Source organism: Sinocyclocheilus rhinocerous, unplaced genomic scaffold, assembly GCF_001515625.1.
Source record: "Sinocyclocheilus rhinocerous isolate Xijiao unplaced genomic scaffold, SAMN03320098_v1.1 scaffold818, whole genome shotgun sequence".
Classification (NCBI taxonomy): Eukaryota; Metazoa; Chordata; class Actinopteri; order Cypriniformes; family Cyprinidae; genus Sinocyclocheilus; species Sinocyclocheilus rhinocerous.
The window spans coordinates 131,529-149,382 of NW_015664989.1; the positions used below are offsets into that span (position 1 = coordinate 131,529).

At 38.8% G+C, this 17,854-nt stretch overlaps 1 protein-coding gene across 1 annotated transcript; it reads left to right on the top strand.

The window, feature by feature from the left end:
- Window positions 1-10,153: 10,153 nt before the first annotated feature.
- Window positions 10,154-13,947, top strand: rtn4rl2b (reticulon 4 receptor-like 2b). The gene is made up of 3 exons (XM_016541431.1): window positions 10,154-10,262; window positions 11,472-11,698; window positions 11,794-13,947. The coding sequence occupies exons 1-3, from the start codon at window positions 10,205-10,207 to the stop codon at window positions 12,868-12,870; spliced, it is 1,362 nt and encodes a 453-aa protein (XP_016396917.1). The 5' UTR covers window positions 10,154-10,204; the 3' UTR covers window positions 12,871-13,947.
- The last annotated feature ends 3,907 nt before the right edge of the window (window positions 13,948-17,854 follow it).

Below are 17,854 nucleotides of genomic sequence, written 5' to 3' on the forward strand. Positions count from 1 at the left end.
GTGACCTGTCCACGCGCAGTAAACAAGCAACAGAAAAAGATGAGGAGTTCAACCAATCAGAGCGTTGTCAGTGTTTTTTTTTTTTTATTTCTCTCCAAACTGGCTCTGTTTGTGTGTCCGTGAGTCGTGCGCTGAGATGAGGAAACACGTGTGTGGTATTTCCTCCTGGAGTCTTGAGCTCTATTTCTTTGGTGATTGTTATGAGAACTTTCTACGCAGGGGTGCCCTCTAGTATCCAGTATGAATAAAACAGACATTACATGTGTTCATAGCACTAAATAATGGCCAATCTATAAAAAATAATACTTTTCTCAAAATAAATTTAAGGTAGACATGTGATAATCCATGTTTTTTTACAGTGTACGACAATGTACTGGAGGTTTACTTAAAGTATACTGGAGTTTGTTTTTTTAAAATAGCATTTAAAATCGCTAAAAAGAACTCTGTTGTGCCAAACCATCAGAACTAAACTGAAAACTGTGTTTAAAAAACGGAGGTATTTATTGAACCTTGGGCTAGCTATTGTTGCATTCCTACAGTTTACTCTAAAATACTGTATAACAGGAATATCACAAACTGAGTGCAGACTCGGAGTACTAACGCTAAATACCAAAATAACAAATCCTGCAGAATGCACTAGATGACTTCAATTTCATTTTAAATTATGATACAAATATTTTTGGGTGAGCGGGTCAAATAATTAATCTAAACTCTAACTGAAGTGAGTGGGCTATTTACTCTCTTTTCAAATAATTTCCATCCTTTTTTGCTCTTTATCTCTTTTTCTCTCTCTCTCTCTGAACATCCTTTCAGTGTTATAAACTGTTTGGAATATGACATGGTCTGACATCGCCACTATAAATACTAATGAACAAAAAAGACTCGCAGAAATAGATAGACGAGGGCGGCAGTGTAAAATGACTGATTGTGAAACTTAGTCAGTGAGATGAATGTGACAGAAAGATGGGAAGGCTCTAATAATTACTATAAATGGAAATGCTGGGATTTAAGGAAGCACAACAAAAACATTGGTTATAATTAGTGCTTTGACAAGGACATACAGTGCTGCTTGAAAGTTTGTGAACCCTTTAGAATTTTCTATATTTCTGCATAAATATGACCCAAAACATAATTAGATTTTCACACAAATCCTGAAAGTAGACAAAGATAATGCAGTCAAACAAAGGAGACAAAAATATATACTTTGTAATTTATTTATTGAGAAAAATGATCCGGTGTTTGTGAGTGGCAAAAGTATGTGAATCTTTGCTTTCAGTATCTGGTGTGACCCCCTTTTGCAGCAGTAACTGCAGGTAAAGTTTCTTGTAACTGATGATCAGTCCTGCACAACAGCTTGTAGGAATTTTAGCCCATTCCTCTTAAATAAAACAGGGCACACACTGATACCTGATAGTCATCTCACTGATTAAAAACACCTCTGAACAGATGGACTCTAATTTCACCTTCAAATTAACAGCTAATCCTAGAGATTCACATAGTTTTGCCGCTCACAGATATGTAATATTGGATAATTTTCCTGAATAAATAAATGACAAAGTATATATTTTCATCTCATTTGTTTGATTGGATTCTCTTTGTCAACTTTCAGGACTTGCATGAACATCTCATTATTTTTTGTGTTATTTTTATGCAGAAATATAAACAATTCTAAAGGGTTCACAAACTTTCAGTCAGCACTGTATGTGACCCTGGGCCACAAAACCAGCCATAAGGGAAATTGTTTTTAAAATTGAGATTCATACATAATCTGAAAGATAGGACAATATTTGGCCGAGATACAACTATTTGAAAATCTGGAATCTGAGGGTGCAAAAAAAAAAAAAAGAGAAAATCATCTTTACAGTTGTCCAAATTAAGTCCTTAGCAATGCATATTACTAATCAATAATTAAGTTTTGATATATTTACGGTAGGAAATTTACAAAATATCTTCATGGAACATGACCTTTAATTAATATCCTAATGAGTTTTGGCATAAAAGAAAAAAATGATAATTTTGACCCATACAATGTATTGTTGGCTATTGCTACAAATAGACCCGTGTGACTTAAGACTGGTTTTGTGGTCCAGGGTCACATATAATCATGAAGATGAGAAAGAAGAAAAAAGGGATGGCCTTTGCAAAAGAAGTTGGCTTTTAGGAGTTTAAACTGATAATATGCTGCATATACATTTGGTCCATCATCGTACACTAATACTGCAGTGTGCTGTGAACTCCTTATCATTATTTGCTCACTCAGTCTTGACTTTATACTCTCCAGACTCCCAACAGGTCTTAAATTTGAGTTAATAGATTCAGAAGATGCTTTTATGCAACAACAACAAAAAAACTAAACAAAAAAAAAATATATATATATATATATATACTGTACATTCTCCTTGAACTTGTTATAAACTCATATGGATCTCATTCTCATGTTTGTGCAGCCATAATTAATTCATGTGTGTTGTCCTTTTGCCATGCTATTTCCAGCCCCTGGTAGTACCTGCCACAGTACCTGCATCCAATCTACTTTCTTGCTGACCTATTATGTTCTGATGATGGTCTATCTGCTTCTGGGGTCTAGTACTCAGTAGATAATGTTTTTTAGCCTTCATGTTTTTCCCAATTCCCATCTGAGCCCTGCTCATTTCTTCTAGCACATTGCCTGACATAAGTTTCCATGATGTGGGCAGGCAGGTTATTGCTAGTTTTTCCACTGTCCAACCTCCTGTTGCAAATTTATACGACAAACTACTTGTCATGAATCCGGTCCGGTCCGGACCCACGCTTGCCCTAGGAATACTCTTTGTCTTGCCTGAAATCAAAATCAACTGCGGGCGGAAGATCCTTTTCCTATTTAGCGCCCAAACTCTGGAATAACCTACCTAACATTGTTCGGGAGGCAGACACACTCTGTCAGTTTAAATCTAGATTAAAGACCCATCTCTTTAACCTGGCTTACACATAACACACTAACACATTTCTAATATTCAAATCCGTTAAAACCTCCGTTACAGTGCTGGTAGGAGTTTAATCGTCTGTACCACCAGGCAACAATTTAGTGCTGTAGTTTTCTTACCAGTAGGTATGAATCATATCAGGGCCTGATATTGTTCAAATCTTCTGCCCTTGGACATCTGCTATTTTGAAAGTAACTGTCTCTATTGAGAGCAATCAGTGGATTTGTCTCAGATCTGCAGGTGTTCTCTTAAGGTGTCGCAGCTGTAAGTAGACATCTTTGAAAAAGAGGGAATTACTCATTTAGAGTTTTCTGTTCTTGGTGTATCTCTGCTGTTGCTGTGCTGTAAGCCTTAGTTGATCAGTATCTAGGCCTTTAATTACAGGCATTGTGTTACTTCCGTAGTCAGTCACTATCGCTCATCTTTATTCCATTCTGTAGCTCAGCCATCCCAAAGAACTGACACATTTTGGCTTCTTCCTTTTTTCCTTGCTTCCTTGGAAGAATTTGATGTCTTTCGCTTTTAGTATCCAGCATCTGAAGGATCACGGTTTACAAATATTTTGGAGATTAACCAGGGATAAAAAAAACCTGCTGATTTTAACCATTTTGTAGATAAAAGCAGTTTGATTATTTGCTCTCTGCCAACAGCTTGTACCATTAACTGTGTTCTCTCTCTCATACACATTCTCTTCATCTCTCTGCATCATTAATTCTGCGTCATAATGGCTTGGGATATGACAGGGACAGCCTTTGTATAAAAATAGAGATGTATGAATGAATAGACAGCAGATAGACAGATGAGGTAGGCAGAAAAAAAGGAATAGAGGTAAATATTAGTCACTGAGACAAAGATGACAGTGATGATAAGGTTCTGCTCTCTATTACAGGAAGTGTATAAATCGTAGGAGTAAAGCAAAGTCATTATTTTGAAACTAAAACTGTCAGTGGGTCATTCAGTCATTCATTCAGCTGATTCATTCGAACAGCTGAATCATTCAGAAACGAAGCAAGTGACTTTCTTAATGAATGGGTCACCGAATCACTGGCTCAAAAAATTTGTTCAAAAACGTGGATTCATTTAGTAATGAAACACCATAGTGTGCTGCTCAAAGACACACTACAGGCTTTGTTTGGAACTTTTTTTTCTTTGGCCATATAGAGCAAAACAGACAATGTTGACGACACTGTCTAAAATACAGTCTTAACACGATGTTAACTTCTTGTTTATTGTATAAAATCAATATCACATTTGCAGTTGTGCAGATATTTTGGAAAAACAGCACTCTTGCTCTTGTGATATTGCTACATTATATTGTGATATAAATATAATACAAAAACTTCCTACATCTGTCATGTTTGCTACTGTGCTGGAGCGCGGAGCGAGGAACGAAGAGACGTGGAGAACATTAACAAGGAGAATTTAATGAAATCAAGGGAACAAGGAAAACACACGTAGCTTAGGAGGTAGACATCAACAGACATTCACAATACCGGATGCCGAACTGATAACATGGAACACTTTATATACAAATGACATGACGATGGGATGACGAGACACCTGGGATCAATAAAACTGAAAAGGGGACACCTGGAACAAATAAGGACAGGAACGGGAAGGACCAAATATGGGCATGGAAACACATGGGGAGCAAAACACACACAAAACACGGAACAGGGTCTGACATTACTCCCTCCTCCCGAAAGGCGCGTCCCGCGCCGTAACACCTCCAGGGCGGATCAGGCAGTCCAGGGTGCCATGGCGGCACAGGGAGCTCAGGGGCCATGGCGGAGCAGACAGTTCAGGCGGCCATGGTGGAACAGACAGTTCAGGAGGCCATGGCGGAGCAGGGAGCTCTGAAAGCCATGGAGGAGCAGGCAGCTCGAGGAGCCATGGTGGAGCAGGCAGACTGGGAGGCCATGGCGGAGAAGGCAGACTGGGAGGCCATGGCAGAGCAGACAGTTCAGGAGGCCATGGCGGAACCGGGAGCTTGGGGAGCCTGGCCTCGGCACTCGGCACTCGGCACTCGGCCCGGCCTCCATGGATGTTACTTGACATTATTACTGTTAAATTTGACAGCCCATAGTATGAGATGGAAAACGTCGAAAAAGAACACAGTTAATGTTAACAGTTTGGTTGTAAATAAACCATGCATCCAGGGTGATAGGTGTCAGTATAGAGTCTAAAACCATACTATTGGGATTAATAAGAGCCAGCTAAGAGTAAGCTAAAAAGCTTACTGGCTATATCCGAAATCATCCCCTATACTCCACACTACCCCCCTAATATAGTTAACTTAAAAAACAAGTAGGTGGATTTGGACACAGAGTGTGCTGGTAGTGTTGCAAATGCCATCTTCTGGGAGATCTTGAGATTCAGGAATTCATAGCCCTTCAGTGTACATCTGTTATACACTCCTTAGTGAGGTGCATTTTGGGATTGAATGCTTGCACTTGATAATATCCACAATGGTTTCAGACACCACTACAAATGGCTGTCCCACAAATAATCCATATAGAAGGTTACAGGGAGCGATTTCAGACACACCTACTAAGTGAACCTTTAAAGTTTCTATTTCAGTCTTAAAATACACCTATCCCAACACACTAACAACTGTAAATAAGCTCATAGGTTAATTCTCCTGAAAAGTTTAAACACTGCTTTGTAGCATTGTTTGTTTGGTTGACACAAGCTCAAGATATTTTCATGTTTTCATCACATAGAGAAAACTCATCTACACACTAGTCTGCTTTTTATAATCATTCTCTTGCAAACTATTCTAACTGAAACTTTCCAACTTGTACATTTTAAATCTCTTTGAAATAGTTTTGAAAGAGTTGTAGGATGCTTAGTGGTGGTGACGTTGAAATCATTTGACTGTAGTTCGTTAATAGTCTAACCAAAGATTCTTACTTCTGACGACTGGATTTAGGCTTCAAAATTCATAAAAGTTATGCTCATTTGTGAATATTATCTTCACTATTATCCACTAGCAAATATGAAAAACCTATGATTATTTTTGTTGACTGAACCAGAGTGATGCTAACTTTTGCCCTACAAAGACATCATTTCTGCAGTACTTTATTGCAGGAAACCTGTACAGAAACAAGTTTTTGCTGTTGGCACAGAAATGACACACTTCAGTTTTAAGAGCTAAATCTGTGACACAAATTCATGCTATACATTAGGAGATTTATATAAAGATTTTCTTGTTGTCAACCTCTGTAAGAAGGCACACATGTACAGTACAAAGCTGAAAAACATGTTTATGGCATTAGGACGAAGCATTCAGAGTTGAGCTGTTCAGTACAGGTTGGCAACCGTCAAAGGACACACATATGAACTGACATGTACACACTCTCCCCAAACCCGTCTGTTGCTCTTTAAAGCGTGTGTCACTGCCCCAAGTGTTGAGGGGGAGTGTGGTCATCTGTCTGATCTTGCCTCATGTATGTATGTCTTGTGTGTGTGTGTGTTTGTGTGTCTTCCCCCACGGCCCCCTGTAGTGCTGAGAATGTGCAGTGATGAGTTAGCTGGTGGGCTAAGATTATTGTGCACAGTTCATAGCTTCAGGCTCGGCTGCGTTGTTTCTGCAAAGCACACTAAGAACAAAGGGCACTTATGACGAGGAGTGACCTACTACTGTGTGTATGGTTCTGCAGGCTGTGTGTCCCGTCCCCCATGGTACCTTGCCCTAACCTTTGATTCTCAGTGATGAGTGAGCTTGTGGGTACAGATGAGTGTGTGTTCTTGTGTGTGTATATGATATTCAGTGTTTGTCATGTGATATTTCATAAAGTCCACTGAGAGAAAGAGGAGGAGGAGTACAAGAACTGTAAAGTGTGCATATCTGCACATGCACATGATCGCATTCTGGCAGAGCAGACTGTGTGTGTGTGTGTGTGTGTGTGTGTGTGTATACAGGTTCAACATGGGGTTACGATTAGGAGCTAAATAGCATTAGCTCAGTATAAAATATAAGTCAATAAGAAAATCCCACAAAGATACAAAAACAAACGTGTGTGTTTGCGTGTGTCATGACATGGGTACACAGGTGCGTGTGTACAGATGGGCTGCATCATGCTGAAGTTGGACCACACTGACCTCAGTCACGGTCAGGGAACAGAACTCTGACTCAGTGCAGCCCACACACGTGACACTTGCACACAAATGCATACATGAATTTCTAACACTTCTTTTACCCAACCATTTACACATGCAGCAGCTTTTTGTCTACTAAAAATGTGGCTCTGGAAACTAAAAACTCTCCATTGCCATTGAGTAAAAATATTCTGAAGAAATTTCAGGTTATAGGATCAAATTTGATTGCTAGAATTTTTTATTTAGAACCCTACTGGTATTGGATTCTAATAATATTTTATTGATTGATGTTTAAAAGAAATCACAGTGGGAGCTATAGGGTTTAAAAATTCTGAAAGATTTTTTTGTTAGAATAATGTAAAGGTGACATATCATGAAAATCTGACTTTTCCAGGTTTAAAGTGCTATAATCAGGTCCCCGGTGCATCTACCAACCAAGGAAACGTGAAAAAGATTAACCCAGTAACTTGGTAAGCCTTTTTCTGCAAGCATCTGAGAAAACGAGCAGCGCGATAAACATGAAAATCAGAACCAAAACAGATGTTTTTTGCAGGTCCGAGCTGTAATGAAAGAGACAGGCCCGAAAAACAGCATGTTTCTGCTTCCACTCAAAATAGGCATTTTCAAAATGATATAATAAATGATCTGTAGAGTATTTTGAGCTGAAACTTCACAGACACATTCTGGGGACACCAGAGACTTATATTACATATTGTAAAAAAGGGGCATAATATGTCTCCTTTAAGCCTGTAAGTCTACAGTATCATATTTGATAGCCTACTCAAATTTCTAAAGCCTCTAAATTATCAACAAGATCAAAACATTGCTGAAAAACCTGTTGTACGCAATCTTTTACATGCAATCTTAATAAGGCATTTTTGGAAGATATAGTGTCAACTGATATGTATATGCATTTTATTTAAATAAATAGTCTGCTATAATTTTTCTGGCTAATATTTTTATGCCAGGCTTTACAAGGTTAATATTCCATGTGCCATTTATCCCATTGGAAATTTTTATTTCTTATATTGATGGTTTATTTCTTATTAGAAATTTTTTATTCATGTCTTGTAGGAAATACTGTCATTCACAACAACAAGGACAGAGTTGTTTCCACAGACTTAGTAATTATTGTTTCCTATGGCAACACTCATAATGTCATTTTATTGTTGATGCCCACAAAATTCTTACCAAACTAATGTACTGTGCATGTGACTAATCCTAATCGCACTGCTCCAAGTGGGATTCAAACCAGCATCAACCAGCAGGCAGTCACTAATACGCCTCTTGAGGCCAGGAGAGTGAGGTTTACCTGTGCTGTATGTGCTTACACTATATATTATGTACTCTGCCATCTAGTGTATTAATTTAGTATAGATATGAAGAATAGTGTGTCTCTTAATAGAACATAACATTTTCATTTTTTTACAACAGGGAAGCAAAATGACATTTCAACCTGATGTGATGCTGCTACATTTAGACCCTCACCTTCCGCTACGTATAGGAAAAGCTTAGACTACTGAATACATATTAAAAATGGGATGTGAGAAAACATCTTAAATATGATGCGATTTCAATTTTTCCTTTCTCTTTGGAGTGTTACAAGCTCTTGGTACATAAAGAACCAGTGGGCACCTTGATATCAATTTGACGTCAAATATTAGCCAAGACTTGATCATGATGCTGTAACATCATTTTAAATTAATTTTGGATGGCAATTTCTTCAAGTAACAATTGGGTGAAAATAGGACGTTAATCCCACACTGAAATTGGTTTAATGTATATGTAGGCCAATATGTTTGACGTTCAATCAAATCACATTACATCAAATCAACGTCATGTCAAAGTTTTTGCGTCAACTTTGCATATTTGACCTCTTTTTTTACATCAATTTGATGTCCTTTTCACATCAGTTTCCCACTGGGTAAGCTGGTTTGCTGGTGTCTCAGCCTGGTCTGATGTTGGTTTTAAATGGGACACTTTTCAGGTGGTCAAACTGGGAGAAGCTGATCGCCTGGCTAAACACCATCTTGGCCAACTGGGAGAGCAGCTTATCCTGTTATAGAACAGCAAATCATCTAAGGCTGGTTTAAGCAGACTTTTAATCACAACTTTTATTCACAAATATATTTTGTTCAAAATATGTATTTTTTTTTTTATATTTGATGAAACGAAATTTTTTTTTTTAAATACCTAAAATCCTTTAATAGTTGAAGCTGCTTCCGGTTTAGGTGGCTTTACGGTTTTAAATGACAGCTGTCAAGTGGGAGAAGAGCTTTCACAAAAGTTGATGCTTCCAGCTAGCCTACTTATCATCATGGTTTCAAAAAAACTGAAAACACACCATACTGTACATGTTCTGTTGTACTAAAACAATACGCTATATTAAATACAAAATTAAAATGTGTAATTATAAGATTATAAAAGTCTGACAAAAATCTGAACAGTTAGTCAGAAACCCATAATTACCTAATTCCATTATCATGTGAAAGACTATGATTAGAAAAATCGTATAAAAGCTATGTTAATCAATAAAATTCAAATAAAATTCTATTTGGATTCTTTAAGTGTCCATATTATGATAACAAATGGCTGATTTTTGTCTATATCTTTTCTATATATTTAGTGTATTTTAGTATTTATAATATAATATAAATAATCTGTCATAACCAAAATGATTTATATTATAATCTTACTTGTCACCTGTATTCGTACAATATATAAGCTTATTTGTCAAAAGTGTAGGTTATTTATTTTTTCATCCATTGACATTATCTGTAGCCTACACAGTGATTTCATGAGGTTGTTGTATTCTAGCCTGTTTACTAATACGACTCTAGAGAAAAGAACAGTCATCTATGTAAAACAACCGTTAAAGTTTTTTAGTCATCCCCCTCAATACACTCACTCAGACACACAGTCCGGTTTCCTCCCCCCACCTACGTGCTGCTCGCCCTCGCGCGCGTTACGTATGAGAGATTCCGTTGCGTCCCGCGTCCGTGGGCAGCCGGTGCTGGACTATAAACGCTGCCGGGGTGCGCGTCGCTCCTCAGTCGCAGTCGAGTCGATCACCAGAGCTGACCGTTAGAGCAGATAGCAGCTCGCGCTCAGGCTAACTCGCTCTCGGTTTGGATTTTGGGATGGAAACTCGTGCGGCTGCGCGGAGCGCTCGCGTCTCCAACACTCTTACCTTCAAGAGTAAGTACCAACTTTTTATTGTAATTAGTAGTTAATGATTATGCATATTTTAATTTGAGGCACAATTATAGACATTATTTACATAAAAAAAAAATATTTTTGGTTATATTGTGCTAAAACAGTTATTCTTATATGTTTATGTTAGATATGTATTGATGTACACTTAAATACATTTAATTGCATATTTAATGTTATATTTTGAATTTGACAAAATGCAAACAAACATAAATTTTTGTCTATCAAACAAAAGCTAATAATTATCTCTACTTTTGTTTGATAGACATGAATTGATACATATTTATATTTTTGTATATATTTAGTAAAATATACATCATACAATCACAAAAATACATGATAAGTATAAATAAACATAAATAATATAGCTACACATTTTTGTACATGTTTACATTGTAGCGTTACATTTTTTAATTTTCCATTTGGAGTCCCAGTTTGTTCTGACCTCAGTACAGCCACTTCTGATTAATCAATAAGTGTAATGCGAATAGACAAATCATTTTTTTATGAGCCCCTTTGATGTAACCAGGATAAATATAGAATAATCAATAATTTCTCAACGTTGAGGAACTTACAAAGCTACTGTTAACAAAAACGGGTATGCAGTTATGCAAAAAAGGTAACATAGTAGCCTACAATTTTCCACATTAGTCCTGTGCAGCGGATTAGTACATCTTGTCCTGGAAGGGTTGTGGAGTGACCAGGTCATGGGTCAGGTAATAGGAAAATCTTGTGCAGGCAACATGAATGCACGCAGCATGATTAATTCACGCCATGCCTGTCTTTAAGCGCCATGTTATTGTGCAGAGTCACCGATCCCTGTGAGGTCCCCTCTTAAATATTCATGAGCTGCAGTAATTAAATCGGGTTTGGTTTCACAAACCTGAAGTTAATCCGACCTTTTTTTGTTTAAGGCACTCTTAGGCACTGTTCTGTTCTGTCCTGGATGGACATGGACAGAGGGAGTCTCTGACTGGACAGAGTCTTTCTTAGAACTGCTTTCTTCAAGCAGAATATATGTGGATATTATTTAACCCAGCAATGATATTTCAAATAGCAGGTGTTATATTGCATGATAAATAACAAATGTCTTCATGTCTGCATCACTCCAGAACTTTAAGAGGATGTGGAACAGCTTCTTCTCAAATGTGAACACGAACATCATGTTAAGTCTACCTCTTTCTCACTCCACAGGTGGTTTGTCTCTTTGGTTGGTGATATGGTTGTTGGCATGTCGCTGTGCACCGGGTCAGGCATGTCCCAGGTTGTGTGTATGCTACCATATGCCCATGACTGTGAGCTGTCAGTCTCAGAACTTCACTGCTGTCCCAGCCGGCGTGCCCTACGACTCCCAGCGCGTTTTCTTGCAGAACAACCGTATCACTGAGCTCAGAGCCGACTCCTTTGGCTTCGAAACACAGGTGAGAGCATATCTGTAAGTAAGCATCACGCTGAATCTTTTCGTGTGAAGATTTAAGCAGAGATTTACCTTTGTCTTTACTTTCTGAATCCGCAGGTCCTATGGCTGTATTCCAACAACATCACATGGATTGAAGCAGGTGCATTCAGTAATCTGCGTGTACTAGAGGAACTAGATTTGAGTGACAACCCATCACTGCGCAGGCTGGACGGGGGTGCGTTTAGGGGGCTGGAGCGCTTGCAGAGTCTACACATGCACCGCTGCCACTTAAACGAGCTGCCCGCTGACCTCTTCCACAAGCTCTACAGCTTGCAGTTTCTCTACCTGCAGGAGAACCAGCTGAGCCACCTTCCAGATGGCCTCTTTTCCGACCTGGTCAACCTCACCCACCTGTTCCTGCATGGCAATCGTATCCGTGTCCTGTCTGAAAATGCCTTCCGCGGCCTGGTGAATCTTGACCGGCTGTTGCTGCATGAAAACCGCATCCGACAAGTCCATCGGCGAGCCTTCCGTGACCTGGGCAGATTGACCATCCTCTATCTTTTCAACAACTCTCTGCAGGAGCTTCCAGGCCAGGCATTGAAGGATACGTCATCTGTGCAGTTTCTCAGGCTCAATGGCAACCCCTGGACCTGCGGCTGTGAAGCCAGGTCGCTATGGGAGTGGTTCCGAAAAGCTCGTATCTCCAGCTCAGACCTAACCTGCTCTTCACCAGCCCCTCGTAAAGGCCAGGACCTGAGGTTCCTGCGAGAGCTGGACTTTGCCCTATGCCCGTTGCCTGATCCAGGATCCCTGGCTGGCACTACAACCACCACCTTCAGCACCAAGACCCGTTGGTGGTTCTCCAAGAACAAACCGGCCTCATCATCCAAGAGCCACTTTCACAAGAGCAGCGAAACCCTGAAGGCCTCTCCATTCACCTCTGTCAAACATCCCTCATCTTCATCATCCAAGTACGATCTCACTGCGGAGGAGGCTGCTTTACCCAAGCTAGAGCCTGAAGAGTACTGGGCAAACTATGGCAATGAGGATGCAGCCTCAGTCCGCTGTTTCGAGCTTGAATGTCCACCAGGTTACGACTCTCCCATTCTCCCATCTTCCTCTTCGTCTTCACTTCTGTCCTTCCTCTCGCTCACAGCACTTACTCTCTCTTTTCACCTTCTCTTCGGCTGAGTTTTCCTTCTCCTCTTTTTCTTCTGTTATGCTTCACTACCTTTCTCCTGCAATCGGGCTTATGCTAAGAATTGCATAGAAGCAGCCATGCAGGAAAGGGTGACAAGACTGGCACACAACAACAAATTAAACACAACACACACTGTGCAATTCATACAGTACAACAGAGATAGGGCTACTGCATGCATGCACTCCCAGCAGGCTTTGCAACACCACCTCAAGTCACGTCCTTCTCTAAAATCAGAGAACACAGGACAAAGTAGAGGGCAAAGAGAAAAAAGGGAGTGATGTGGAAAATGAAACTAGAGGTCAATGTCAAAGATGGCGGGGAATGTCTCTGCATGTAGAGGAAACTCTCATGCTGACAAAGGAGACTACGTCAGTTATCAATGATCATCATGTAAATAGGAACATACACAAACTAGACAAACTTTTCCAACAAGACACTGTCAGTAGATTAGAGAGTGGAAGGCTTTGTCTTTTTGGTGATTGTTGGGTACTAAACCAGATACACTATCACATACAGTTGCTCCAAAATGCATTTAGGCAATTGTGCTACAATGTCCAAATTTCAAGAAGAGCATTTCACAAAAAAGTTTTAAAATTATAAAACAATAGAGATATTGTATTAGGACACATTCTGATTGTCAAAGTGAAATGTGCATAGTTGAAGTGATTCACTAAAAACAGATTGCTTTGATATTTTATTTCCTAATGCAATACAATTTTTAGGAGTGGTTTAAATGTACAAATATTTTTGGGGCCACTGTAAACGATACGATGAACAGATAGCTAATGGAAGAACTGACTAACAAAGACCGTCGCTAATGTTTTTCATTTGTTAAAACCGTGTTAAGTACTTTGGTTTGTGCTAGTTAATCTGAGTTGGTACTTTTGAGTATCAGGTGAAGTTAGGGCAGGAAGTCAATGTTTAATTCAACCTGAAGAACTGCTTAAGGTGAGAGATCTGTGTTTTCTCTGTGTGCAAGATATCACATAGTCTTTCTCTCTTAGCACGTTGACAGAAAGAAATGTTAAACACAAATGTTGTCTTTGTCTAAAAAAAACTAAATAAAACCACCATAAATAAATATTCATTATTATCGAGTGTTTTATTGAGTGATCTCTTGTTTTGCAGTATTTGATCTGTTGGTGTGTGAGCATGTGTGTTTATGCATTAACTAAGCAGATGGTGATGGAGAGGCAGTTCGATTTTTAAATCTCACCCCAATGTTAAAATTGCTAAAATACAGTTATTAAGTCGCCAACAGAGCATTCAGTTAGCTGCCAGTATGCATGTAAGAGACTATTTCACTTAGTTAATAAACACAAGCTAACATTAATATAAAAACTGATACAGTAATTTCTTTATTATTCAGAATTTCTCCCCTGACAAGTCACTAGACAACACCCACTGTAAAAAAAAAATCCGTAAAATTTACCGTAAAAAATACGGTAGCAACGTTTTAGGTTTTACGGTTTTAACTTAAATTTACAGTTAGCCCTTCAGCAATCCAAGTAATCTGAAACCCTTAGAAGAAAGGTGTATTGATCAGAGGTCTTTCATAGCACATTTAACGTCATAGACTTGATGTTTAGGAATCAACTTTATCTCTGATGTTTTTCCATAAATTTCTTAGGAGAAATTAAATAAAAGAGAAAAAAATACTAAAATAATAAATATATGAAAAGGTATGATAATGTAGATAGCAAATGACAATCTGACCATTACAAGGAGACACACTGGAAATAATTTCTTGGGATAAACAGGCGACTCTCCATGTACTCTCTATTTAATCTCGTTTGCTGTGTAACAACAGGTCTTAAATAGGGCTTTCCTACGTCCATATGTGTGCGTAGAAACTTTCAAAATAACTTGACTGGAAATTTCTCCTTTGAAGACGCACTTGCTCTATTCTCCCACAGAGTGCTGTTTGTTCTAGGCTTTCTGTTCAGCATTGTTCTGCTGTCTTGTGTGTCAATCACTTGCATTCAGGCATTCATGAGCTCGCCATTCATTCATCTCTCGTTTCCTAAATCTCATAATCTCCTCATACGCTCTCTCCAGATGGTTCTGTTTGCATGGACGTGTGTTGGCGTGGCTGTGACGTGCATCATCAGTCGTGTGTCATGCCTGAGAGAGTACAAGCGCATGTGCTTGGGTGTCTTAGATAGAGCACAAGTGTAAATGTTCCATCTGCAAGATCATTAGCGCTATTAATTTAGGGGTGAACAGAATGTGGGGAGAGACTAAAAAAAGATAAAGTTTGAAGCACAAATAACATTCTGTTGCTGGGGACAAATAAGGCCATACTCCAATAACACAGTATACTACCTGCAGTGGCTAGTGAGTGTATAAGAGTGGGTGTACACTAATGAACAGTTTCAGATGGAGTGTACACTACTGATTGCAGATGGAGTGCACACTAGTGAATATGCATCAGATGGAGTATACACTAGTGAGTGCATTAGATGGAGTGTACACTAGTGAATATACATCAGATGTAACACACTAGTGTGAGTTTGCATCAGATGGAGTGTACACTAGTGAATATACATCAGATGTAGTGTACACTAGTGAATATTCAAAAGCAGTATACATTCATGAATATGTATTGGATAAAGTATACACTAGTGGATATTTATCAAATGGAGTATACAAGTGATTGAATCTGATGGTGTGTTCACTAATCAATATGTAACAGATTAAGTTTACACTAGTGAATCAGATGGAGTATACATTCCTGAATATACATCATACTGAGGGTACACTAGTGAATATTTATCAAAAGGAGTATACACTAGTGAGAGCATTAGATGGAGTGCATCAGACAGAATATACACTAGTGAGTGACAGCACTGGATGAAGTACACACTAATGTGTGCATCGAACGTTAGTGTGCATTAGTGTACACTAATAAGCTTATCAGACGGAGTATACATTACTGAATATGTATTTGATGAAGAATACACTAGTGAATATTTATCAAATGGAATATACACTAGTGTGTACTCTGATCACTAGAGTATACACTAATCAATTTGTATCCGATTGAGTGTACACTAATGATAATCTTTCAGATTAATTATACATTAGCAAGTACATCAGATGGTGTGTTCACTATTCAGTATATAACAGATTAAGTTTACACTAGTGAATATTTTCAAATGGAGTGTACACTGCTGAATATATATCAAATGGAGTATACACTAATGAGTATTTATCAAATGGAGTATACACTTGTGAGAACATTAGATGGTGTGCATCAGATGGAATATACATTGGTGAGTGAGTTGGACAGAATGCATAAGTGTACACTAGTGAGCACACTGGATGGAGTGCATCAGAAGGAGTATACACAAGTGAAAGCATTGAATGACGTATACACTAATTTGTGCATCAGACAGTGTGCATTAGTGTACACTAATGTGCTTATCAGATTGAGTGTACATTAGTGAATATGTATCAGATGCAAATCATTTAGCATGGAGAATGAATGGAAGGATCATATAAAGTGTGTGATATGAGGAGGGGGGCTGGCGTGAATTAGTCGGGGTGATTAAGAGACTGCGTCAGCAGCGTGGGGGTCTGCATCTTTTCCCTCTCATCCCCACCAAACTTCTGTTCTGAACTAAAAATACGCCCTGCCAGAAGGCACCCAGAGTGGAAGACAGAATGTGTGTGTGAAGGACAGTCTGAATAAAGGTATCTGACTATAACAGATCGAACAACTCTGAAAATAACTGTATCAGTTTAACATATGGGAATTCACTAGCTGGAGCGGCTTGTTTTTGGTGGTTTGCGTCAGGTGTCCATCATACATCATCATTCATTCATCACTCTCTCCAGATGAGTGCTAATCTGCACTATGTTTAATCATGTAGCTCACACTGATTAAATCAAATCTCTCTTTTTCTGTCCAACTCTATTTTTGACGGGCAAGTTTGTTTAGGCTTTAGCTGAGATCATCGCTCTGGCTCAGGAATCTGTGCGTAAACACACGGGTGGTTTATTTCCTGTTTGTCAGCGAGTACGAGAACATTCTGAGGAGCTCCTGCTGATTTCTTTTACACTCTGCTCCTCTTTCTTTCATCGCCTTCATTCACACATGCATCCATACTTTTCTGGCTGCACCTTGTCTTCTCACATGCCTTTTTTTATTAATGGTCTGCCACCTTCTCCGATGGGACTACGAAAGTTTGTCATCTCCATCTGGTAAGTCTAGCACAATGAGATGAACTCATGTCAGGTGAGTGAGACAGTCTGCAGTCCTTTTTTCCCTGTCCCAGACGACAAAAGGATGAGGGACGGATTATTACTTTACTGCCACCTATTGGCTGATCTAAACAATAGCTTGCTTGCAAGTAAAAATGTGCACCACCCATTGTCCTGTTCACGTCTGATATAAACTTTAGAAATGTACAGTTATCCGTCCTTTTAATAAAGCCTTCAAGAGCACGTGAAAAAAATACAACTTTATTTCTTGAAACTAAAAGTAGTCTGACAAGTGCTGAAGTGTCTTTAAATACTCATTATAACAAATATTTACGGTGCATTCATTTATATTTGTTCACACAATTTCAATCGGACAAAACAAAATTAAGCAGCCTCTGGAACTTTTGAAATACGAATGTTTCTCTTTGGAAACGTTTCATAAAATATTTTAAAACATGTTTTGTACAACAAACTGAGGAATGATTGTGTCACCAAAGTTTCTAGTGGCAAGATGAGTTTGTATCTTTCGTCTAGATACTGCACCTGTGTGTGTTTGAGAAAGACAGTGAGAGACAGAAAGAGATATAGAGAGAGAATATGATGTGTGTGTGTGTGTGTGTGGGGGGGGGGAGATAATCTGGCAATAATTAATGCAGATTCTCTTTGTTAAATCTACAAAGGTGCCTGACTGAGAAACTGAATGAGCGTCTGAAACCCTGGAGATACCGAACAACAGCAATGACAGAGAGAGAGAGAGAGAGAGAGACG